Source organism: Elgaria multicarinata, chromosome 1, assembly GCF_023053635.1.
Source record: "Elgaria multicarinata webbii isolate HBS135686 ecotype San Diego chromosome 1, rElgMul1.1.pri, whole genome shotgun sequence".
NCBI lineage: Eukaryota > Metazoa > Chordata > Lepidosauria > Squamata > Anguidae > Elgaria > Elgaria multicarinata.
Genome location: NC_086171.1, coordinates 8,640,066 through 8,667,259, shown reverse-complemented (window position 1 = coordinate 8,667,259; position 27,194 = coordinate 8,640,066). Strand labels below are relative to the sequence as shown.

Genomic DNA, 27,194 nt, shown 5'->3' with positions numbered 1-27,194 from the left:
GGAGCTCATCCCCTTGCACCACATCTTTTCAGTTGTTCCCCAAAGTTAGGGTGGGGAGCAGTGCTGTGTTTCTATCTCTTATTCTTGGCTTAGTATATGATTTCAGGTTGTGTTTGTGCATTTGGTGGGGCTACTGTTTTAAAAAACACTGGGAAAAGCCCGTTCAGATGAAGAAAGAGAAGTTTCCCAGAATCCCAAGTTACCCGTTTTGCCTATGCCCTCCTCTAACTTTGGGATCATCATGACCGAGAGCTGACTCTGCCCGTCAGCCCTTTGAAAAAGGTATTTTTCCCGCCGATTTTTTAAAAACTTCTAGCGCGCGACCCGCACGACGCAGAAAGTTGAGAGTAGTCTCAAAATGACCCCCATCCACGACTCTCTGTGCACAAGAATTTTCGGAACGATAGCTTAAAAACCAACCCAGTTATGCCCGAGTCTTTCCCTCAATGCAATCCTATGGGCGAAAAGCCGAAAACGCCGTTTGAGCTGCGCGGTTGACCCGATTTTCAAAAAAATATAGCACGCGACCCGCACGACGCAGAGAGGTGAGAGTGGTCTCAAAATGACCCCCTCCACGACTCTCTGAGCACAAGAATTTCCAGAACGATAGCTTCAAAAAGAACGTAGTTATCCGCGATTATTTGCCGCAATGCAATCCTATGGTGAAATGTTTTCAAGATGGCGACCGGAGCGCTCCGCCTGAACTAGGAGCTCCGAAAAATGGTCGCTTCTCTTCGCCTTGCTTCTAGGGGTCCGCGGTCCGCTCCTACTCCGCCTCTGGGTAAGGCGGAGCAGGCCAATCCGCTACTGCTTCTACGCTCCTAATCGGAGCGGATCACACCCCTAATAAATAATGTTGTAGGCTCTCTAAACCTATACATAAGTGACATTTCTTCTTCTTCTTCTTCTTCTTCTTATTATTATTATTATTATTATTATTATTATTATTATTATTCTGAGGCACTTTCATAAAAAGGACTCAAAGCAACTTACACCACAATTAAAACACAACACATTTAAACCAGCTGAAAACAATTATCTACTACAATACCACCACCCCATAAAGCAGTTAAACTTCATTGAGAACCATAAACTATTCAACTGATGCATTAAAGAATCCGTCATATGCCACCAACTGCTTATGAAGACAGGGAAGTCTTAACCTGGTGCTGAAATGATGGCAGTGTTGGTGGAAGGCTGGCCTTGCTAGGAAAGGTATTTCTCAATTGGGGGCCCCCCACTGAAAATGCCCTCCCCTTGTTGCCATGCTCCAAACCTCCCTGGATATACTAGTGGCATTTTTTAGATTTGTAATCAGCTGTGGCAGGGTGGGGGAATTTGGATTAGGGTCATGACTGGGGGAAGGGGTTGAATTATTTCACCCCACACTATTTTGCTGCCTCCCATTGCCCTGAAGCTACTTTTTAGGCACGGAAGGGGAGGAAAAGACAGCTACAGTAAAGACTCTCCAACACCATCCACTGCCTAGTTGGCAAAATAATATCCATTACCCCAAAAAAGGCTTTCTGTAGCAAAACCCCTTAGGCAAAAGTACTGATGTACAGAGTTTGTAAAACCCATTCCATTTTGTAAAATCCATTCCATGGATTGTCAGGTACCTATTGTTCCATCATTTGCTCATTGACGGAATCAGATTTTTTTTCCAGTTTCCCAAATGTGTGCAAATTCAGACTTGCACGAAATTGCACGTGCAAATTCAAACTTGTGAAACTGCAGAAATCCTCCCCAAAATGTCCTAATCCCCCCCACCCCAACAAAATTGCAATTTTTCACACTTCAGCCTGTGGGAGAATGCATGTTTTCAGCCAAGGTTTTTTTCTTCTTCTTTTCATATTTTTCTATGACTAAATTTGCATAAAATTCTGGAAAGTTTTTTTTAAAAAAAAACCATGGTCTACAATTCTGTAAAATACATGCGACTTTGGAAAAGACATTGCACTGTGGAATCCGCAGGCGAAATTCATTGAAGTCTGAACTCTATTTAATAATAGAATCATAGAATAGTAAAGTTGGAAGGGACCCATAAGGCCATCAAGTCCAACCCCCTGCCCAGTGCAGGAATCCAGTTGTGGATTTGCCTGACATCTCTCGGCAAAAGGAAGGGTTTGACTTCACCTCTGCGTTTTTGTTTTCACACCACGTGTGATTATTTCTTAGGAATCTGTTGTCTTTCTGGCCAATACCTTTATTCTACATAATGATTAACTATCATCATAAACTCTTAATTGGGCCTGTACATTGGGCAATGGTGCCAAAGGAACAGATCCTTCTGCTAAACAGCACACAATATATTGTTTGATCGCTGCAATTTGCATTGCTAAAGAGTTAGCTGTGAAGAAAACAGCAAGCAAACATCTAGCTATACAAGTGCTTGTCTGTTAGGTTGGGGAAATCAGCATATATCTGTGTGGCATCAGTTTTTCTATGTGTTCAGTCATAAGTTCCCCATCATTCAGAGGAGGGCAACCAGGATGATCAGGGGTCTGGAAACAAAGCCCTATGAAGAGAGACTGAAAGAACTGGGCATGTTTAGCCTGGAGAAGAGAAGATTGAGGGGAGACAAGATAACACTCTTCAAATACTTAAAAGGTTGTCACACAGAGGAGGGCCAGGATCTCTTCTCGATCCTCCCAGAATGCAGGACATGGAATAACGGGCTCAAGTTAAAGGAAGCCAGATTCCAGCTGGACATCAGGAAAAACTTCCTGACTGTTAGAGCAGTATGACAATGGAATCAGTTACCTAGGGAGGTTGTGGGCTCTCCCACACTAGAGGCCTTCAAGAGGCAGCTGGACAGCCCTCTGTCAGGGATGCTTTAGGGTGGATTCCTGCACTGAGCAGAGGGTTGGACTCGATGGCCTTGTAGGCCCCTTCCAACTCTGCTATTCTATAATTCTATGATCAGTCTGTGATTTTTTAAAAAATAAAAAGCCCCCAAAATGCATTTCTTATCATGCGCAACTGACTCACACACATTTTTTCCAAAACTTCCCTTAATATATACATTTGTGTACGCAGCTTTTTGTAATATACACATTGTTGTGCATGACTTCCCCTAATATACATATATTGGTTTGGAGCCAGATCTAGCCATTCTAATGGCAGACCAGTTAAAATCAATGGAACTTAGGCTCTAGCTAGACCTGCCTTTTATTAAACGGCGGAGGAGGGAAGATCCCACAATGTGATTATCGCGAGATCTTTCCTCCATTTACACGTGAGGCGCGACAATCTCAGGAGGAGAGGCGTCATGCCCGCCATTTAATTTTTTTTAAAGAAACAGGAGTGCATGAATGCTCGTGCGCAAAGGTAGGTGCTTTTTTAAATTTAAATTATTTTCCCCGCTCCCCCCCCACTCTACCCCCGACGGGCGCCGCGCTCCTGAGGAGTGCTGTGCCCCATGCGCGGCTCCTGGCTCTGTGCAAGCAGAGCTGGGTCAACCCACAGCAATGGGCCACATGTTCCACAGTCTCGGCCTCAGCCCATGACCGTGGAAAAACCGGGCCCAAAGGGGAGGGCTATATCCCGGGGCAAGGGATGGATGATCCCTCCCTGATCCTGGGATCCCTTGTGTGTCATGTGGACTCACATGGACAATCCTGGGGTTCACCCCGGAATAAAGTCCTGTCTAGCTAAGTCATTGTTGCTGTTTATTCGTTCAGTCGCTTCCGACTCTTCGTGACTTCATGGACCAGCCCACGCCAGAGCTTTCTGTTGGCCGTCGCCACCCCTAGCTCCCCCAAGGTCAAGTCTGTCACCTCCAGAATAAGCTAAGGCCTTAGTTATCACTAATTTATGTGCTAATGATTTCAATGGATCTCGTCTAAGGGCATGTCTTCACCAGCCCTATATCCCGGGATCATCCCAGGATCATCCCTATGCATCCAAATGCCACACAGGGGATCCCGGGAGCAGGCAGGGACGACCCCTCCATTTTCCTGGGATAACCCTTAGGTGTAGAAAGGGCCTAAGTATGATGTCATCTGGATCCAACCCTTTGTATGCAACATTTCCTGATATCCAACATTTTTGGTATGCAATGTTTGAGTCAAGAACTGCATCACAAAATCCGAGTAAGTGTACAACAGGAGGGTTGGCGGCTTTCCAATCTGCAAATTCGTCCGGGAAGTATGAAATCACTCAGTTTGCTTTAAAATGCAGCCCAAACAAAATCCCCACCCCCAGCGCCTATTCTCTACCAAGTGTGCCCATGTCTCTTTTGGATCCTGCTTAAGATTTCCAAATGATCTTAGGCCATAGCTAGACCTAAGGTTTATCCCAGGATCATCCCGGGTTCGTCCCTGCCTGTGGGACTTATAGAATCATAGAATAGCAGAGTTGGAAGGGGCCTACAAAACCATCGAGTCCAACCCCCTGCTCAATGCAGAAATCCACCCTAAAGCATCCCTGACAGAGGGTTGTCCAGCTGCCTCTTGAAGGCCTCTAGTGTGGGAGAGCCCACCACCTCCCTAGGTAACTGATTCCATTGTCGTACTGCTCTAACACTCAGGAAGTTGGATGAACAGGTTTGGCCCCAGGACAATCCTGGGATAAACCTTAGGTCTAGCTACGGCCTTAAAATGCACTTCCCTTTTTTCCAATGTATTTTTTTTTTTAGTGTTTCATTAAACCATGCCAAGAATCTTCCTGCACGCCAACATCTAAAATGGCACCCCTAGGGAAAAGCTCACTTGGATTTTAAAAGTTGATGTCTTACTATTCCATTGTTCTCTGTGGGTTTATTGTTTGAATGCGTTAAGTGACTCTAAATACGTTACCCATCATCAGATCCCCCCTTCAAGTATATTTTTGATTCACGCAGGTAACCCTCCTGCTAACTTTGTAGCTTTAACCTGTCAAAAGCACCAACTGCATCCCAGACACGTTTTTCTGTTGCTGCTGTTTTCGCTCCATCCGCTTGCAACCTTCTGCTAGCTTTGTGGCTCAATGCAAAAGAAGCACATTTTTGCTGCTCCTTCATCCAGCATCCAAACATCCGGATTGTTTTGGAACACCCCTTTCCCTTCATTGGATTTTTTTTTTTTTTTTTTTTTGGTATGTTTCGTTTGACATCACGACCCATGAAAATGTGTTTAAAGTTGATGATAAGCAGGAAACGAAGAAGAAACATTTTTGTATATTTTTTTTATTTTGATTTGTTGTTTTTTTTGTTTTTGTTTTTTTGCCAATCTTGTCATATTCAGCAGCTGCGTTCAGAAATGCTACTGTAAATCCAACAGGGCTAACCAGCACTCTTGCAGGATGTCAGAACTATCCACCATTACCTTGTAAGTGTACGCAATCTCGTGGCAATATCTGTGTTTGAAGCATGCTGCTAATCCGTGGTCAGTCGTCGTCGTGACAGCTTAGGGTAACATCTGTGCTCCATGTGCGCTGCATGTGCGCTTTGTCTGTTTTGTTTCCTCTCGTGTGCTTGGCGCTGGTCACACCACTATAAGGGAGCTGAACGTTCTGGGCTAGATCCAGATTTACGTGGGATTATGGATGGGTGGAAGAGCAATGTTCCAGATTGCTACAGTTCTCCAAACACTGTCTGGCCACTCACCTCATGGTCAATTCCCATTCGTGTTTGCGATCGCTGCTTGGTCTGTGCAAATGGAACCCTGCGCAAATCAAGCAGATCGAACTGGAGATTTGCGCAAATCTCGTGATCACGGCACAAATCCCCCCCCCCCCGGATTTGTGCAACTCTCCCCACATTTGCGCACATTTCCTAATGGGAGATTTGCACCAATCTCCCCCAAATGTGCGCAAATTTCCACAACTTTCCCAATGTTGTGCCAGCTTCCTCCATAGACTGAACAGAAGCTGATTCAGACTACTGTGAAAATTTGTGCAAGTCGAGACATTTGTGCCAATCACCCTGGGAATCGGAGATGAGCCAAATGTGAGGATGTCTTCAACGATTTGCAAATATTTTCTGCGGACATGTGCTCACGCTCATACTCATGGTCACAGTTTCAAACTGGGCATGCTGTCGTGTTTGGGGAACAAAAACAAAATTCTATTACGTGCCTAGGTCATGATCATCGTGCCAATGGAAGTGGACTTCCCTGCTCCTTCCTTCCCAAAGTACCTGCTTTCAGAAGCACCTTCTGAAAGCAGGTTCCTTCCTCTTGGAGAAGGCAGACACTGGTCCAACTCTCTATGTGTGAAGTGTATTCAATCTGTTTATGGATGCAGGTTATAGGTCAATGCCAAGACCCACTTATCAGAATGTCATTTCTCACTTGTCTAAGCAGGGCTCAAAAACTCCTGGGAGAGGTATCTCAAAAGAAGAGGCAAGTTTCTAAGCCCTCTCCCTCTGAACCCTTCGCCGGCTTGAAGCAATATCCAAGCCAAGGAAGGAATCCCACCTTCCTTTCCTCCTCATCCTCACTATTCCCTAAAGCACCATCTGCACTTGGAACCACATTGATGGCAGCCCTGGAGAGTGGGGGAAAAGAATGCTTCCTCTTTTTCCTTGCCAACCCCCCTCTCAGTCAACATGATGTCATCCTAAGTGTCAGACTGGGAGTCGGGAGATCCAGGTTCTAGTCCCCACTCGGCCAGGAAACCCACTGGGTGACTTTGGGCCAGTCACAGGCCACAGCTAGACCTAAGGTTTCTCCTGGGATCATCCAGGGTTCGCCCCTGCCTGAGCACTGGATCCCCTGTGTGTCACCTAGATGAACAGGTTTGACCCCTGGACGATCCAGGAATAAACCTTTGCTATGGCCACAGACTCTCAGCCCAACCCACTTCACAGGGTTGTTGTTGTGAGGATAAAATGGAGAGGAGGAGGAGGAGGATTATGTGCGCCGCCTTGGGTTCCTTGGAGGAAAAAAGACGGGATATAAATGCAATAATAAATAAATAAATCCTCTGCTGTTTGTTGGGGCTAACATGGCCACTTACACATTGCCCTCCAGAGAGGAAATGAGTTGGCCAAAAAGATGCTCAGAGAGGACCCAAGGCTGCATAAATTGCATGCGCTGAGCCATAATAAGTGTCATTGAAAAGTGAGAAACAACAGCTAGAATCGCAATAGAAATACAAGACATCTCATCATAGCAGAGAACATTTTGACCAGGTTGACCTCCAGTGTGTCTGCGCAGCCTGCTGCCCAGGCGCTAACAACTGTTGATGGGCATCATCAAGGCCCCCTCCATAGGGTGCCTTGTCTTTAAACCACACTAGGACTGGACCAACCTTCGAATGGAGACCACCTTCAAATATAGGACTTCCCTCTGACCGCCCTTCAAAGAGAGGACTCTCCTCTGTAAATAAAGGACACATGGTGAACCTGAAAGAGCAGTGGTCCTTGGGACTTCGGGCAGCTCTTGAAAAGACTTCAGTTCCCAAGGGGCACAGGCGGTTTGGTGGTCATTTGTGACAGGACATGTCGGCGTAACACAACAGAGAGGGTTAGGGTCAAGAAAGAAAAACGTCTTTTCCCACACTGCTGTTATCACTGTTGTTCCATTGCCAAGTCATCAAAGGTGGGGAGGAAACTGAGGGGATGGAAGGCGGAGGTTGTCAGAGCGGGCATTTCCTGAGCCCCTCAAGTTGGCTTAGGGAATGAACCATAGGAATGCACAGCACATTCCATTACGGTGTGCACCCAGGGATTTTTTTTATAGGTGAACATTTATTGAACACTCACTCATAAAGGACATTTTTATTCAATCATTTATTAAACACTGTAGACACTGATGCCCTATGCCATGTTCAGCTTGCTTGCCCATGGGAGGGCCCAGCATTCCTTTTAGTTCCTGCTACCAGGAGCAACAGTGCACTGTCGGGGGCAGCACCAACGGAGCAGCCAGAGTTCCATTCTTGCGGCTTCTCAATCCCCCTCTGAATCCCTACTCAATACCCCCTTCAATTCGGCGCTTATTGCTTGAGTCTTTAGGGTGTGCCTGAGCATACCTGGCGCCCCCCTTGGGCACAACTATGGAATGAACTGATCTTTTAAACCATGTCGGCTCATTTGGGGGTCCATCAAGGCAGAGCCCAGGAGGGTTCTCCTTCCTTCTCTACTTACCATGCCTTGCGTGGAAGCACTTCGCCAACTGGTGGCTATTTTGCTTTAGTTGTCTGCATTATTTATTTATTTAGACTATTTATATACCGCTCCCCATTGAAAAATTTCGGAGCGGTGTACAAGATTAAAATGAAAATAAAAACAGAATAAAACAGTTAAAATAAAATTTAAAAGAAGGGGGGGGGAAAACAGAGATTCAAGGCGGCATATTAAGGAAAGGCTTCTTGGAATAAAGATGTTTCCAGGAGGCGCCGAAAGGAGTACAAAGTTGGCGCCTGCCTGACCTCCAGAGGCAGGGAATTCCACAGGAGGGGGGCCACCACACTGAAGGCTCTTCCCCTGGTGGATTCCAATCGGAGGATGGATCTAGGTAGAACCACCAGGAGCAGGCCCTCGGATGACCTCAATGACCAGGCAGGTTGGTAGGGGAGAAGGCGCTCTCTCAGGTATCCTGGTCCCAAAGTGTTTAGGGCTTTGTACACAAGTACAAGAACCTTCGACCTGGCCCGGTAGCGAATAGGCAGCCAGTGCAGTTCCCTCAGCAGAGGAGTTCCATGCTGGAAAGGGGCAGCTCCAGACAACAGCCGAGCTGCAGCGTTCTGCACTAGCTCCAGCTTGTGGAGCAGCTTCAAGGGCAGCCCCACATAGAGCGCGCTGCAGTAATCCAGTTTTGAGGTTACCAATGCCTGTACTACCTGGGCCAAGCTATCCCTGTCCAGGAGAGGCCGTAGTTGGCGAACCAACCGAAGATGGTAAAAGGCACTCCGAGCCATGGCAGCTACTTGAGCCTCCAATGACAGAAATGGGTCTAAGAGTACCCCCAAACTACGAACCTGTTCTTTCAGAGGCAGTGCAACCCCATCCAGGAGAGGCCATGAGCCTGTCTCCCGGACTCGGGAACCACTCACCCACAGGGCTTCCATCTTGCCAGGATTCAGTCTCAGTTTATTGGCCCTCATCCAACCCATTACTGAGTCTAGGCACTGATCCAGGACCTGCACAGCCTCACCTGATTCAGGGAGACAGAGCTGTGTGTCATCAGCATATTGATGGCATTTAGCTCCAAATCCCCTAATGACAGCTCCCAACGGCTTCATATAGATGTTACATTGGGGACAAGATGGTGCCCTGCAGCACTCCATAGCTCAATTGCCAAGGGGCCGAGGACTGGTCACCCGATGCTACTCTCTGAAAACAACCCCGTAGGTAGGACCGGAACCACTGTAAAACAGTGCCTCCAATGCCCATCCCACGGAGTCGATCCAGGAGGATACCATGGTCGATGGTATCAAAAGCCGCCGAGAGATCGAGCAGGATTAACATGGTTGCATTCCCCCTGTCCCTCTCTCGATAAAGGTCATCCATCAGGGCGACCAAGGCTGATTCAGTCCCGTAACCAGATCGGAACCCAGACTGAAATAGGTCTAGATAATCAGTATCCTCCAAGAGTGCCTGTAGTCTGCATGAGCTTACCTTCCAAGTCATGAGAAGTAGGGTTAAAATCCTCCTCACTTTTTGGCAAGAGAATACAGAGGATATCAAGAAACTGCACATACTCCACATTAAATTATTCGTTTGTCATCCGGATGCACTCTTAACATTCTCTCATACATATTTCTCCCTCAATTTTGGCATTCCAGATTATAATCTGCTCTTTTTACTTGTCATTATTTTTTTAAATCCATCTGGGCTTTGCTGCTCTGTTTCCTCTTTCAAGTAATGGGTGTATTATTGTTATTATTATTATTATTATTATTATTATTATTATTATTATATTGGTTGTATTTTTCATCTCTTCATATTTCTTTTTCTTTGCTGACTGCCTTGAGCTTTTGGTAAAGATAGCATTTAAATGTTTTAAACAAATAAAAACTAGGGTTTAGCTATTGTTCCATTTTTAAAAATAAATAAATCAATAAATCAAATTTTGAACAGAGCACTGGGCATGCACAGGGAGGGACATCCATCGCTGGGAATTCCATTTCTTTTTTTGACACAACAGAGTTCTCTGGTGTGTACAACTCGCTTTGTGTCTGCAAGCCGAGCTGCAGGCTTTTCTCTGAACCCCTTGGAATTTATTGTCCATTTCTGGCAGGTTCAGAAATCTAGGAATTATTATTTTTTGCAAATTTGCACTATTTCCCCCATAATCTGCGCAAATTGCTGAGAAATTTGCCTTTGCCTCTCCCCAGCCATTTTCATTGTGCATGGACCCACTGATGAAGGATACAGAAAATGATTCTGTGCAGTTCATTTTGTATGGTGTTTTCCTGATGACAGTGCAGGTTTGTGTGTGTCAATAAAATACTGCAAAAAAAGGTAAATGCGATGTGGCTGTGCACATCTGTGGATCGAGATTCTTTTGTGTGTGTCAGTTTTGCCAGTGTGCGGGTGCAGAATTGTGCATCAGGAAAACGCAAAACAGAATCTTGACACAATCGTTCCTATGAACACGCCATGAATCGTACGTGCAAAGACAATTGTAAGATTGGCTCTTGGCAGTATTTTATCAGCGCACACATGTGCAATGGTAATTCAGAGGAGGCAGGATATGAATGGACTAAAGTGAAATGAAAGCTATGGCAAACTACAGTGTGCCTGTTCCAGCATTAATTTAGGAAATTCTCTCCAATGCATGTTTAGGCAGATAAAAGTCCTACAAGTCCCAGCATCCCCAGCCAGCAATCATTCTTTCTAAACATGCATAGGATTTTGTTCTTAAACTGCAATCATTTACAAATTCACTTGGGATTAAATGCCACTGAACCCAATGAGGCTTCCTTGTTCAAAATAAAGGTTGATTGAGTGCTGTTAAATATTTCTATCCCGCCTGGCCTTATACAGACCAAGACATCTAAGGACACAATCCTATTAGACATGGGATGTTGGAGGATCCGTCTGGTGGAGGCAAATGATGGACATCCCTGGTATAGACGGAAAAGTCTCACAACTCCCAACATCCTCCAAATAGCCATACCAGCTAGGGAATGCTGGGATTTGTAGGACGTTTTCTGTCTAAACATACATAGGATTGCACTTAAGACTGGAATCACAAAATGCCGTGAATCAGTGGTTCCCAATTAGTTAAGTACTTCGGACCCCTTGTTTTTCAAATGCCAAGCCATGGGCCCCCTCCTTTTGAAAATTTTGTTATCTCTATGGTAGTTACCTGTGCAAAGCAATTTTTTGGAGAAAATAAGGGGTAGCCCCTAATAAGCAAAGGATTTTAAGTATACTCAAAAGTAGGCCATAAAATTTGTGATATTACCACGCAAAAATGACAATGCTTTAGTTAGGAATATAAAGACGAATTTAATTTTACTAACGTCTAGTTTACAATTGAACAAATTGTGACGTGTCTAGCAGCTACTAAACCTAAATGTGGTGGGAGAAATCATGCCTCTTTTTTGTCCTGAACAATCCCTTCCACATCCGGTTCAATATTTACTAGTTTTAATCTCAAATCTGGATCGACATCGAGCCGATTTCTATGCTAGTTCTTCATATAACAAAATGTCAAAAATGTTTGTTCACAAAGATATGTGGAACAAAAGGGAACTAGATGTTTCAAAGCTTTTTCACCTCACTTCTTATAATCAGGAAAAACCTTCACCCGGAATTGGTCCAGTCTATATTCTCTGAAAAATGATTTCAATGAACCATCACAAGTCACGTCAACAAGTGCGTCTTGCTCTTCCGCAGATAGAGTTGTTAGTTGTACATCACCACAATCAAAAGGATTCCTTATCCATGAGTTTTCAGGATTAGGTGCAGGGAAGTAATCTCTGAAGCTAGTCGCTAAATCGGGCAGGTGCTTTCGCTCATGACGTCACCGTCGAAGCAAACAGAGCGCGGGAGGCAGCATATTTTATTTTATTAAAATGCAGACCTTGCAGAGCTAATAGGTGAATGGTGCCATGGACCCCCTCGGGGGGGGGGTTACGCAGACCCCCTGGGATCTGCAGACCCCCAATTGGGAACCACTGCTGTAAATCATAACAAACAAAATCCCAAAATGCCGAGTGTGCAGGAAGAAATAATTAAAAAACAGCGGCAATAAATATATATTAAATACAGATTCATAGGAGCGTTTCAAGTATGATAAGTCCAAGAAGTACAATCAAGACCTCAAAGGTCTCCCTTAAACAAGAAGGTTTGGATGAACCCCCATGGGCTATTTTACAATTCCTTCATTTCGCTGCGAAAAGAGGCTGTTGTTTTTTGTGGGGATGTTGAGAATTTTGGAGAAATTTCTCAGGGTGGAGGGCTTCAGTGCTTACCTGGAGGTTGCTAAAGGGTGCGGGTGCTGGTGGCGTGTGCTCTTTCATTTACCATTTCTACCTGGTTCTGTCCTTGCAGCCTTACTCGCTGCTGGAGCTTTCTGAAAAGCCCAGACTTGCTCTCTGGGTTTTTTTCTAGCGCTGTTTGCTGAGTTCCTAAAAGCTGAGCGAGGCATTTTTAGCTTGGTTTGGTTCTTTTAACAACCGCAGCGACCGCATTAATGACAACTTCCTTGCAAACTTCCTTACAAATTTGTGAATTTCTTTTAAGAATGTTTAAAATCAGAGCTGTGGCTTGGCTGATTATGGGATGTCTACAGATGTGACTGCGCTGCTAGGCCCCTGGAAAGATGCTGTGGGATGATGTGGTGTCTTCCCGGGAGTATTGCAGGAGGGAAAAAATGACTGTCCCACAGTCAGCCCAATTAATGAAGCAATAATAATAATAATAATAATAATAATAATAATAATAATAATAATAATAATTCTTACCTGCCTCTCCAATTGGATCAAAGCGGGGAACAACAGCAAGCATAAAATACATAAAATACTGCTTAAAAACATAGTATACACTGTTTTTTAAAAAATCTAAAATATCCTAAAAGAACACTAAAAGCATCCTAAAATTCCACTGGATAGGCCTGCAGGAAGAGATCAGTCTTGATAGCTTTCTTGAATGCTAAAAGATTGCCAAGCTGACGAATCTCCTCCGGCAGGCCATTCCACAGTCTAGGAGCAGCAGAAGAGAAGGTCCTCTGGGTTATACCTGTCAGCCTAGTCTTTGCTGACTGAAGCAGATTCTTCCCAGAGGACCTGAGTGTGCGGGGCGGATTGTACGGGAGAAGGCGATCCCGTAGGTAGCCTGGACCCAAACCATGTAGGGCTTTAACCTCTTAAAATTCTCTGAGTTCCACACCAAACCTCTTCTCACTTGTGAGTTTTTGTTGTAGTCCAAATGGAGAGAGTGGGCATTCGGGTACCCATTTTTAAAGCGCACCCCTTAATGTGTGCATCAGGCAGCACGTTAAGCCATGGTTAGGCCACTAACCTTTCGCTGCAAATGGTTAGAGAGCGTTTTTAAATTGTGGTTATGGTTAGGAATGGTTCCCACAACACGCTGTGTTAGGGTCCACATGACACGCTAATCCATAATGTTTTGCTCAAAAACCTTAAACACCGTGGCTTAGCGTGTTGTCTGTGTGAAAACGGGTCCACACATTAAACTGCGAGTTTTCCTGACGTGCACATTTTGTGAATGCAATCACAAGCTTGAGAGCATGAGAGTTTTGCCTGCACAATGTGCTTGTTTGGAGGAAAAGTTTTAGTACTAAATGAATGGAAACAACATTCTCGTGCATCCTTGCCCATGGGAGCAGCCAGTCTTCTTCTGCACTATTTCCCTAAGAAGATGTTCTCCTATCACTTAGGGCATGTCTACACCAGGCAATATCCCGGGGACCATCCCAGGATCGTCCCTGTGCATCCTCATGATGCACAGAGGATCCTGGGAGCAGGGAGGGATGACCCCTCCATTTCCCTGGGATATCTTGGGACACCTTAAACCCGATTTTTCCTGCAGTCTCTGGATTGTCCCAAGGCCACGGGAGGTGTGGGTGCTCAACCCAGTTTCATCCTGGCTCCTCATGAGTAAATGCGAGGAGCCAGGAATCAGGCACGGGGCACAAAGCTCTTCAGGTGCTCCGTGCCCATCGGGGGTGGGTTGAGGGGAGTGGGATTTTTTTTTAAAAAAAACCTTACTTTTCCATCAGAGCGCATGTGCGCTTATCATGTGTAAGAAAAAAAAGGTGGGCGTGACATCCCTCGTTCCTCCCAGGACGTCGTGCGCGCGTCTGTCCAAATGGGAGAATCTCGTGAGCAGAATATCGTGAGACCCTCCCCCCTCCCTCCCCTGGACTAGACATGCCCTTGGTGTCTACCCAAGGTCATTCAAGAGGTGCAGACATTTTCAATGTCTGCATTATATGTTTTGCCAAAGGGTGTTCCGTCCTGCCTTAGGGATGTCATGGAAATCCATCCAAGAGGTGAAGCTCAACAAGGTTTAGTCAGCTTGTTCCCGCTCCCTAGACTTCAGCTTCCTTTCTCACATGCTGTCTTGACTTGATCTGCTCCCAGATCCGCCCTGCACCTCCTACTCTAGGCTTCAGTTCAGGCTCATAGAATCATAGAATAGCAGAGTTGGAAGGGGCCTACAAGGCCATCGAGTCCAACCCCCTGCTCAATGCAGGAATCCACCCTAAAGCATCCCTGACAGATGGTTGTCCAGCTGCCTCTTGAAGGCCTCTAGTGTGGGAGAGCCCACCACCTCACCAGGCAACTGGTTCCATTGTCGTACTGCTCTAACAGTCAGGAAGTTTTTCCTGATGTCCAGCTGGAATCTGGCTTCCTTTAACTTGAGCCCGTTATTCCGTGTCCTGCACTCTGGGAGGATCGTTGTCTCTGTTCCTGGAACTAATGGTGGGAGAGTCTTAAACTGGGAGTGTGTGACCACTTGGGAGGCATTGGGTTGTAGCCAATGTTAGTCTGATGTAAAGAAGTCCCACTAAAATGAATGAGGGTTAGCCATGACTAACTTATGTCCAGTTCATTTCAGTGGGCCTACTCTAAGTAGGACTTATATTGGATGCAACTCCTTGGACCCCTGACTTTGCAGGATCTGATAGAAGACCCCAGAGATGGAGTCCTCCTCCTCCTCCTCCTCCTCCTCCTCCTCCTCCTCCTCCTCCTCCTCTGTGGAGGTCTCATCTGTTTCTAGTTCCAGGCACTGTCTGGTTGAGACAGCTGCCCTGCATGGCTGGTGGGATGCCTTTAGCTTTATGCATAATTAGGGTGACCATATGGAAAGGAGGACAGGGCTCCTGTAGCTTTAACAGTTGTATTGAAAGTGGAATTTCAGCAGGTGTCCTTTGTATGCATGTGGCACCTGGTGAAATTCCCTCTTCATCACAAGAGTTAAAGCTGCAGGAGCCCTGTCCTCTTTTATATCTGGTCACTCTAGTATAGCTCCTGCAGCCTTAATTGTTGTGATGAAGAGGGAATTCACCAGGTGCTGCATGCATACAAATGTCACCTGCTGAAATTCCCTTTTCAATAAAACTGTTAAAGATACAGGAGCCCTGTCCTCCTTTCCATATGATGACCCTATGCATAATCAGAAGTTATACAGGCCTGGCTTGTGGTTTTATCTAATACAAGCAGGCCCCAGAAAGCTGAAGTCTTCTTTCTCAACATCTGTGTGAACATCAGTAGAGGTGAAAATTCCATTCATGCTTGTTCGTTATCTCTGCGGAGTTTCCTATTGAAATGTGGTCAGCAAGAGATGGGACCTCTGTTTTCATTATTAGCCCAGCCTTTGATAACATGCTAAGGAGATTGCACTAATTAACATGTTTAATTTATTTATTATTATTTTTTATTTAAAGCATTTTTATAGCGCCGCCTCACCATTTCTGGCATCGAGGCACTTTACAATAACATATAAAACAATTCCATTAAAACCCTCAACCCACATTAAAACAATTCCATTAAAACCCTCACCCTCAAACCATTAAAAGCCCTCAACCCCAATTTCAACTACCCCCTCCCCAGACTCTTGTAAAAATAAAAACGCCTTACAAAGGCATTTGAAACAATTGAAAGTGGGAGCCTGTCGAATCTCCAGGGGCACATTGTTCCATAACCGGGGGCCAGCCACTGAAAAAGCCCTGGCCCCGGCACATTCCAATTTGTAGCGGGGGACCATCAGGGCACCCTGCTCCTGAGAGCGATTCTGCCAATGGTGAGACACAGGAGAAAGGCGAGTGCTCAGGTATCCAGGACCCAAGCAATGCAGGGCTTTATACATGGTCAACAAAACCTTGTAGCGCACCCTAGCAGCCACCGGCAGCCAATGGAGCTCTTGAAGCACCAAAGTGATAGAAGACCACTTCGGGAGCCCCTTGACCAACCTGGCTGCTGCATTTTGTACAGCCTGTAGGCGTTGGATTTGCTTCAAGGGAAGCCCTGTATACAACAGGTTGCAATAGTCCGGTCTGGAAAGAACCAGGGCCTGGACTGCGGTGGTGAGATCAGCCTCTGACAGAAAGGGGCGAACTTGGCGGAGCACATGGAGTGGATAAAAGCAACTCCGAACCACGGCCCCCACCTGTGATGACATAGTTAGGGACTGGTCAAGAATAACACCCAGGTCCCGTGCCTCAGTCACAATCCTTGGTTGGATTCCTGAGATAGGCAGATCTACAAGTTCCTGCCTCAAATCTGCCAGCCGCTGACCTCGGCCAATCACCGTCAGCTCAGTCTTCTCCGGGTTAAGCTTTAGTTTACTCCTAGACATCCAGTTACAGATCTCAGCCAGGCACCAAGACAGAGTAGCAACTTCACTTCACTACTGTAAGGAAAGAAAGAACTGGATTTCCCAGAAACGCACATCCCTACATTTTGTAGCTCTTTATTTCATCAGCAAGCATGGGCCTTAGCTAGACCTACCTGTTAGTCCACGATGGAGGGGTGAAGATCTCGCGATGGTTTTATCATGAGATCCCCCCTCTGTTTACATGCGGCGTGCGGCGACCTCAGAGAGAGGCGTCGCGCCCACCAATTTTTTAAAATTTTCTTAAAGGAGAAGATGCGCATGCGCGCTTGTGCATAAAAGGTAAGGAATTTTTTTTAAAAAATAATCTTCTCGCTCCCCCCACCCCACCCCCGATGGGCGCAGTGCTCCTGAGGGGCTCTGCACCCCATGTTCAGGTCCTGGCTCCTTGCGAGGAACCACGAGGAGCTGGGACAAACCGCAGCGCCAGGCCATATGTTCCGTGGTCTCAGGCTCAGCCTGAGACCACAGAAAAACTGGGCCTAAAGGAGAGGATGAGATCCCGGGACAAGGGAGGGATCATCCCTCCCTGATCCCGTGATCCCATGTGCATCATGTGGATGCGCAGGGATGATCCCGGGGATCACCCCGGGATTTCGCCCAGTCTAGCTATGGCCACAGTCTACCAAAGAAGAATTCCCAGCTGTCCCTTCGTGAAAGCTGAGAGGAAGAAGTATATCAATGGATCTCTTCCAAGCCAATGCAGAATTACACAGTGTGTGTGTGTGTGTGTGTGTGTGTGTGTGTGTGTGTGTGATATTGTACTGGAATGTTTTGGGTTCAGAATGTGACAGGTCATCTCCATATAAAGTACCCTTTCCCAAGCTTGGTTCCCCAGATGTTCTTGAACTGCAATTCCCAGAACCCTGCAGACAGTTTGGGAATGATGGGAGTTGTCATCCCACCCTATCTTGGGCACCAAGATTGGGAAAGGCTGGTTTAAAGGATTTCAGATAGTAGGTTTGGGAAAAACCCTGGAGAGCTACCACAAACCAGAGAAAAACCACTTGGGCCCATCCGGCTTGACTCAGTATGAAGCAGCCTCGTACGTTTGTGCCTGTCGAAGGCCAAGGAATGGGATCAATTTATTTATTTATTACATTTCTATACTGCCCAATAGCTGGAGCTCTCTGGGCGGTTCACAAAAGATGCAAATGATAAGTATTACATGTGTAAGTCCAAATAGAAAGTCCCCCTCCTCATCAAGTGAGAACAGAACGAAATGTTTGGAGCACACCTCTGTTCACAAAAGTGCATTTTTGTTTATCCTAACAGGAGGCTGGCCCGGTCTACCCTGCTGCTTATTCCACTCTTTGGGATTCATTACACAGTGTTTGCCTTTTATCCGGAGAACGTCAGCAAGAGGGAGAGGCTGGTGTTCGAATTGGGTCTGGGATCTTTCCAGGTGGGTATAACATCAGAATAGAGGGCCCCACCTGTCTATCTCTTCACCCACCCCATATAAGAGTAGGGAAGTCCTCCTTAGAATAGATGGCCCCACCTGTCTTATCTCTTCATCCACCCCATGTAAGAGTAGGGAAGTCCTCCTTAGAATAGATGGCCCCATCTTTCTTATCTCTTCATCCACCCCATATAAGAGTAGGGAAGTCCTCCTTAGAATAGATGGCCCCATCTTTCTTATCTCTTCATCCACCCCATTTAAGAGTAGGGAAGTCCTCCTTAGAATAGATGGCCCCACCTTTCTTATCTCTTCATCCACCCCATGTAAGAGTAGGGAAGTCCTCCTTAGAATAGATGGCCCCATCTTTCTTATCTCTTCATCCACCCCATTTAAGAGTAGGGAAGTCCTCCTTAGAATAGATGGCCCCATCTTTCTTATCTCTTCATCCACCCCATGTAAGAGTAGGGAAGTCCTCCTTAGAATAGATGGCCCCACCTGTCTTAGCTCTTCATCCACCCCATATAAGAGTAGGGAAGTCCTCCTTAGAGCCTCAGACCAGAGACGTGGGTGGGGGGATTGTGCTTAATGGTGAGCCAAAATACACACACGCCCCTGAAAGTTTTTGGGATGCAATGGGAGGATTTCCAGGGTGCAAAATACTCCCACTGAAAACAGACCATGCACAACCTATGCATGTTTAGACAGAGAAGAAGCCTTACGACTCCCAGCATCCCCCAGCCGGCATGGCTGGCTGGAGAATGCTGGGCATTGTAGGACTTCTATTCTGTCTAAATATGCATAGGACCATGCCTTGAAATCCTTTATATCCATTTCAAGGGGCCGGGGGCTATCCTCCCACTATCTCAGCCACATTTGGGTCACGAGGTAGCGCCCTCATTCTTCTTCACCTTCCTATTACACCCTTGCACCCAAGTCCTGGTGAGTCCTCTCACTGCTCTCCACCTAGCTAGCAATATGGTGCCCCCCCAACACTCTTCATCACTTGTCGTGGCAACCCCATTGAAACTCAAGGAGTGCTCCCCCTCCCATCAGGAGATTTTTGGGCTTTCAGGCTTAAACCAAACCCAAGCCTGTGTAGGCCTCAAACCTTCACAGTGCCTTTGTACGACAGTTGCTTTGTACGACATTGTTGCACCCATTTCTGCTTGTGGGTTCCCCATGAGCGTCTGGATAGACACTGTGTGAACAGAAGTCTGGACTAGAAGGACCTTTGGTCTGATCCAGGATGGCTATTATTATTATTATTATTATTATTATTATTATTATTATTATTATTATTATTCATGCAATACCTATACCGGCCAGTGGACATCTCTGTGATGGTCTTATGGCCTCCTTGCTCTAACATAGTGAAATTAGGGGATAAATATATTTCACTACAATTGTTTTTTCTACATGTGTCTGAACACATCCCGGCCTCTCTCCTCTTCTGCTCAGGGCTTCGTTGTGGCTGTTCTCTACTGCTTCTTGAACGGCGAGGTGAGTTTTTTGAACTCTTGCTTCCTTCCTCCCCTAGATTTCTTGTTACTTGCTTACATCTCCATCTTCCGTGCTGCCTCTCACCTCCTATTCATCATCACCGTATCATCATCATCATCATCATCATGATTGCATTTATATCCCGCCTTTTTTCCTCCGAGGAACCCAAGGTGGCGTACTTAATCCTCCCCCTCTCCATTTTATCCTCACAACAACAACCCTGTGAGGTAGGTTGGGCTGAGAGCCTGTGACTGGCCCAGAATCACCCAGTGGGTCGCCATGGCTGAGTGGGGACTAGAACCCGGATCACCCGACTCCCAGTCCAACACTTTAGCCACTACAGCACACTGGGTATTCATTGCCTAGTCTTCTTCTGATGGGCTGGGATCTTCCAAACAGATTATTTCATGAACAACAACAGGCCTATCAACTTTGAGGGAGGAAGGGACCAAAAGATAGTGAAGTGTGGGCCAGGCAGCCTCCCCCACATCTTCCCCCTAACTGAACGCAGCCTTCAGACCCTGAGGAGGAGGTGAGAAACACATGCCCCCTTCATTCCAACCATGAGGCTACCTTTACAAGGGAAAAGAGAGGTGCCGTTCTCATTTGAGCAACCACACAGTCTGGGGAGGTGGACATGCCTTACGCTAGCACAAAGCTACCTCCAAGTACAGCGCTTTACTTTTCATCACAAGAAAACCAATTGTAGATAGGGAAGAAAGGAAGGTCATCAGTTTACTTTAATCTACAGACCATAACACACAAATAGATAAGATATAAATATATACCAACACAGTATATTAATTTGGTATTATATCAATTGTAACCTGGAAGGATATTGCCTGATTACAACTGCAAACTAAGAATTGTAAAAAAGTGATGGTACACAAATAGAATCCATGGTCAACTAAGGTCATGGCTAGACGGGGCAATATCCTGGGGATTGCCCCGGGGATCATCCCTGTGCGTCCACATGACACACAGGGGACCCGGGGGCAAGGAGGTATAAACCCTCCCTTTCCCTGGGATAATGGGCACGACTTTTATCCTGACTTTTCCATTCCCATTGGGGGTGGGGTGAGGGAGCAGGAGGTGTTTTTTTTAAAAAAAAACGTTTTCACTGGAGCGCTCCTGCACTCATTTTCGATTAAAAAAACCAAAATGGGGGTGCAACGTCCTCTTCCTACTGGGACGCCGCATGCCACATGTAGACTGAGGGGGCGGATCTCATGATCAGCATATCGTGAGATCCTACCCCTCCACCCCCCTGGTCTAAGAGCTAAGGGTGCATAAAAACAAGAACACAAGCAAAATCCATGTTCATCCATCAATAAAACCGTGCTCCCTTAATTTATCTCTGCTTTAGCAGTTGCTGTCTAGTTTTAATGGCCGCAGCTAGGAATTTGGCTTCATCCAGGGTGATCCCAGATTCAGCATCTGCCAGAAGAACAGAAATGTCAAACTTATCAGTAGTTCCTGGATAGGGTAAAAGGACAGGGGAAAAAGTGGGCTGTCAGATCTCTATAAAATTCACAGTATAGTAAAACTTGGGCTACAGTTTTGACTTGGCCACTTTACAAGGACAAAATCTCAGGCCTTAGCTAGACATAAGGTTTATCCCGGGATCATCCCGGGGTCATCCCTGTTCATGTAAATGACACACAGGGGATCCCAGGAGCAGGCAGGGACGACCCCGGGATAAACCTTAGGTCTAGCTAAGGCCTCAGCTGTCAAGACCCCAAAAGTCACTTTCCATCATTGCTGATGGTAAGATTTTTAGTCCAACCAGTGTGAATGCTCTCCTACATCTGGAAATATTGAACTCATTTTGGGCTGAGGGCTTAACCTTTCTCCCCCACCACCCATGGACACCCTAGCCATTCAGAATCAACCATGATCCTCTCTGCATAGCCCCACCCCTTCATCTACATATTCTCATTTTAGGTCCTGTTTCTGGGTCGCTGACAGAGCGTGAAGGAGTGTTGGGAGACTGGGATGGGATGTCGTGAATTGGTTGGTTGATGACCCCGCTCTTCACATGAACTGCTCACGCACTGAATCAACTTGTGCGTAGGGGCCATGCAAACTAGCCCAAGTCCGGTCTCATACATGCTGGCTTGCCCCATCTCCCCCGGTGCCTGGGCATACAATGCCAATGTCTGACGCACGTCTTCCACATCATGCGGAATCCTTTGTGCATGCACGTGCACTCACAAAGACTTCCCTGCTACAGACATATGGACATTTGCCCTGGGCATGTGAACATGCGGGGATGTTCCCATTCAGCATGTGTGGAATTGGGGCTGTGGCGAGTTGCCATGATCTTACTCCTCGTACAATCAGTCACTGATTCAGTTTGTGAGTGATTCTTAAGAAGAGGACTACACAGAGACAGACAGACAGACAGTCAGAGAGAGAGAGAGAAGGACTTCAGCACAACTGAATTGAAATTTCATATGTATTTAAAAGGTGTTGCACTACAAAATTTAACTGGTAGAGATTAATCAGTTGATTTTTCAGTAGGGACCAATTTCAACTGGCTACGACGATTTTTCATTGTTGGGTTTTCACGTTTGGGGTACAAATTCATTATTTTGAAACCATTCTAATTCTGATGTGTTACTTTTATGGGAATACAAATCATGCCGTTTGTTTTCTACCCTTACGTAGCAGGTAGCCTGCTTTCATTAAAAACTCACTGATCTTAATCAGGCTCGCATAAGAAACGTGTCGGACTTGGTTTCACAACGCTTTTAATAACAGCGACAGCAACCGTCTGTATGGGTTATCAATATCTAGAAACGCGGGAAAGGGCCATAGATGAAATTAGCTTCCTTTCAGTCCTGCAGTAACCCAAGTGAATGAGGGTGCAGCTGCCCACATTGTAAGAGATGTGTGTGCATCTAGGAATGTGTGTGGATTTCATTTTTGCTCAAAAAAAATAATAATGCAAGCATCTCCTGTTTTGAAGCCCCTGAATTCAAGTGCAAGCACGTGCCTGCTGAAAATGTTCCCAAATTGCTGGACACGTGTCATGTTCCATTTCAGCAACTTTCCCTGTTTGATGTTGCATAAATTTCCTAATTTGCACAACTTTCCCATGTAGACTAAATTAGCCCCACTTTAGTCTATTGAAAAAACTTGTGCAAATTAAGAAATGTGCGCAAATTAAGAAATGTGCTCAAATTAAGAAATGTACGTAAATCTTACATCGATTTGTGCATTTTTTTGCTTTTGCGGAGCAACCAGGAATTGGCCATGAGACAAGGAGGAAGACGATGTTCAGTGAGACTTAGTGATCTTGAACATTGCTTGTTCACCTATGCATAAAGATCTCTGCAGTGGTATGTGGATAAATCTATGCCCAGACTAGGGATGTCAGAGGAATCCATTTCGGGGGTGGAGTCTGGTGAGTTTTCACCATGTCGGCCCCCTGGGTGCCAGCTCGCAGATCCCTGAGTTGGCTCGACACGGCGTGTGCCATGTCAGGCAAGCTCACAGTTTCCTGCTTTTTTAATTTGTGCGAATCCAGATTTGTGCAAATTTGTGGCTGGGAATATTTATAGAAATATTGTGGCTGTAAATTTGTGCAAAATTCTGACCTAATTGGTACTCGAGGCCTGCAATTTTACATACTATTTCTGGCCGCAGATTTGCTCAAATCCCAATTTCCATAAATATTTCAAGCCGCGAATTTGCGCAACTCACAGTTCGTGGACAAAAATACTTGATGCAAGCTCTCGCCAGGAGCCGATGGGCCATCTGGTGGCCGACCCCGCATGCCTGCAGGGTTCAGGCAAATAGTGAGAGCCCACCAAGCAGTGCGCAAACAGGACATGGGGTAGTTTGCCAATTCCTAGAACTTGTGCACAAGTACTGTGATTCCCCCTCATTCCCTTCTCATGCCATTTTATCACACACCACTTCTGGGTGGCCTTCCAGACCAGCATTCAACAGGGCATGAAAAACTGCTCTCAAAAGTGACCACTAAAGTCTATGCACATGGGCAGAGTTGCATGGGTCTATTTGACGTCCTAACTTTCTATAACATCACCTCAGCCTTTCCTTACCTGGTCTGCTCCAGATATGTATGGCCACAACTCCCAATGTACAGGTAGGGTGACCATATGAAAAGGAGGACAGGGCTCCTTTAGCTTTAACAGTTGCATAGAAAAGGGAATTTCAACAAGTTTCATTTGTATGCATGCAGCACCTGGTGAAATCCCCTCTGCATCACAACAGTTAAAGCTGCAGGAGCTATACTGCAGCGATACTGTGACCAGATTTAAAAGAGGGCAGGGCACCTGCAGCTTTAACTGTTGTGATGAAGAGGGAATTTCACCAGGTTCTCCATATATACAAATGACACCTGCTGAAATTGCCTTTTCAATACAACTGTTAAAGATACAGGAGCCCTGTCATCCTTTTCATATGGTCACCCTAATTCAGGACCATTGGTCATGTTGCTGGGCCTGATGGGAGTTGAAGTCCAAACAATCTGGAAGGTACCAGGTTGGGTAAGGCTGATTTAAATTTATAATATATATGTGACCATATGAAAAGGAGGACAGGGCTCCTGTATCTTTAAATGATGTATTGAAAAGGGAATTTCAGCAGGTGTCGTTTGTATATATGGAGAACCTGGTGAAATTCCCTCTTCATCACAACAGTGAAAGCTGCCCTCTTTTAAATCTGGTCACTCTAGTATAGCTCCTGCAGCTTTAAGTGTTGTGATGAAGAGGGAATTTCACCAGGTTCTCCATATATACAAATGACACCTGCTGAAATTCCCCTTTCTATGCAAGTTAAAGATGCAGGAGCCCTGTCCTCCTTTTCATATGGTATATATATATATATATATATATATATATATATATATATATATTGTTGAGATACTGTATCAGCATGTTCCTAAGCAGCTAAGTACATTAAAAAATGACCTTTTAAAGTTTCTCCCTAAAGGTGCAATCAGAAATAAAGAGGAAATGGAGGAGCTGGAAGGTCAACCGGTACTTTGCTGTGGATTTCAAACACCGCCATCCCTCCCTGGCAAGCAGCGGAGTGAACGGGGGGACGCAACTGTCCATTCTGAGCAAGAGCAGCTCACAGATTCGAATGTCAAGCATAAATGCGGAGAACTTGGCGACATGAGCGCATAAAACGACCCCTCCCCTCTCCAAAAATGAAAGGCCGGGCGGGGGGGGGGGGGGGAAGCACCTTTGAAAACAAAAAAGTCATAATTTTGGTGGTGTGGGTCATTGTGCCTGTTTGTGTTTTATTTTCATTTTTTTAAAAAAGAGAAGAAGCCACCTCCCTTTTATCCAAAAGAGAAACAGGATCGTTCTGGGAGCATGGAACACATAATCTCTGATAGTTGGAAGAGAAGGTGTCAAAGAGTATTGTAAATACACCACTGAGATCATCCAGAGAAAAAGAAGTTCAACCCACCCACCGTTCCAGCAAGCTGCAAATAACTCCATTGTTGGCTTTGTGTTCCTGGTGATCTTTGTGCCATGGTGAATTTCACTTGCCAAGCTGATATCTGTGAATGAACATCTCATGGATTTGTGTTCCTTTCCTGTTGTCATGTCAAATGCATCTGTTCCCTCCATCTTGGATTCTTCTCATCTCCTGTTCCGTGACTAACTTCAGTGCTTAGGTGGACACAAGTATCAGCCTTGACAATGTGATCGCTGAGATGGATCCCACCAGAAGCATTCCAAACAGGGCATCTGTTGAAGTTGTGGAGGACAGCAGCGATAGCACTGTTTGGCAGGCAGAAAATACACACACAAAAAGTGGAGTTGATGTTTTTTCCTCCTCCAAGAATGTATCATAAAGTGTTCTGTTAAGCTGTGAATTTTCTAAAAGGGACATCCCAACTATACTAGATCTATATTTTTTGAGATTGGTTTTTTTTTTCTTTTTAAAGAAAAGCAAAACTAACATGGAAGAAAAAGAAGACGAAAAACTATATATATTTTCCCCCACGTTAAGCGTAGACAAATTCCGGGAATGTAATGTCTTCTGGACTACACATATGTCCCCTTTTATTGGTACATTTCCACAGAAAGCAGGATGTAACTGGTGGTAGTGAGTGACCCAAATGACTGACATGCATTGGGTACCACAACATTTGTGATGCCTTCATCATGCCAAGGTTCACACTAAAAGGGCTAGGATGCAAATTCTGTGGATCATGTGGTTTAAAGAGGGGAATCCATTCTGGTGGATTTCAGAAGGTCCAGCTAACATTAGCATCCCTGGACAATCCTTGCTAGGGCAGAGAAATAATATAAAGACTTTAGAAGTGGGGAGAATTGTTTTGAATGAGGGACTTCTTTTCAGCTGAGTGTTTAGTTTGGCTTAGCCAAGCACACACACAAAAGTCATTAATGCCTTTGATGTAGGGTTGGAGGAAGGAGGAAAATCCGCCTTCAATCCCACCTTATAGTCAGATCCACATAAATACATAGCTACTTCAGCCGAGTTAAAACGATGATGTCAATTTTTTAAGAGGCTTTGTGCAATGCAGGACGCCTCCAAAGGACTTTTATTATTCCACTGTGCATTGTACAAGCCTATCTAGATGTTTCAAAATCCTCTCTAATCTCTGTGTGTGAGTGTGTGTGTGTGTGTGTATGTATACCTTGAAGAGGAAAATATATATCATATTTTGTTAAATACTAAGGAATGAATGCAAGCTAATGGCGGCCAAGAAAGTTGCGATGAAAGGGCTGGTTCTTTCTCCTTAATTGAAATGAATGTCATTGGGTGTTTTTTTTTTTATTACACAATTTGAATTGTGGGCGTAGAACTGATGGTAACGTCCGATAGTGGTGCTCTGAGTGCGTCACAGCAAAATGTATGTGGTTCTTTCCCCCTACCAAAAAAAGTGGGTGGAAAGTTTTGTATATCTGGACCTCACCGTTGAAACCCCACATGATGGTACAGTAGCTTAGGGTGGAATTACACTCATTTCTCTATTTCAAGAGACTTGCATCTCATGGCATGCATAAACCAGGCCTTTCTCTGTTCATTTCTGTCCATTTCAACATGTACATTGCCTCTCATAACAGCTCTGTTGAACATGCAGAAGCTCCAGTGAAACTGGTTGGCACAGCTTCTGGGTAGCAATGCCCAATGCAGCACACTGGTGAGGCCCACTGGCTAGGCTCTCACCGGGCACTCATCACACACACTCATACCTCTGTTTTTCTGATCCCTAGCTGACCACAGAAAAAAAGGTGGTTTATCAAGTCCCTGATGGGCTGCATCTATCATGTCCGGTCAGTAGTTGTGCAGGCCAGATGTATCTATGCTGTGACCACACTTAGAGTACTGTGCACAGTGTTGGTCACCACACCTAAAAGAAAAAAGATCGTAGAGCTGGAAAAAGTGCAGAAAAGGGGCAACTAAAATGATAAGGGGACTGGAGCATCTCCCCTAGGAGGGAAGGTTACAACATCTGGGATTGTTTCGCTTGGAAAAAAGGAGGCCGAGGGGAGACATGATAGAGGTGTATAAAGTGATGCATGGTGTGGAGAAGATGGATAG

The 27,194-nt window shown here is 45.5% G+C and overlaps 1 protein-coding gene across 3 annotated transcripts in view; it reads left to right on the top strand.

Annotated features, from left to right (window-relative positions):
* LOC134396511 (pituitary adenylate cyclase-activating polypeptide type I receptor-like) overlaps window positions 1-26,454 on the top strand; it is a 145,866-nt gene extending 119,412 nt beyond the window's left edge. The window contains exons 14-17 of one of the 3 annotated variants that reach the window (XM_063123026.1): window positions 5,226-5,309; window positions 18,011-18,140; window positions 19,596-19,637; window positions 24,600-26,454. In XM_063123026.1, the coding sequence (XP_062979096.1) occupies window positions 5,226-5,309; window positions 18,011-18,140; window positions 19,596-19,637; window positions 24,600-24,788 (445 nt within the window). In that variant the 3' untranslated portion in view covers window positions 24,789-26,454. Of the gene's footprint in view, window positions 1-5,225; window positions 5,310-18,010; window positions 18,141-19,595; window positions 19,638-24,586 lie in introns of all 3 variants that reach the window. The other 2 variants (XM_063123041.1, XM_063123033.1) reach the window with 2 other exon arrangements.
* The last annotated feature ends 740 nt before the right edge of the window (window positions 26,455-27,194 follow it).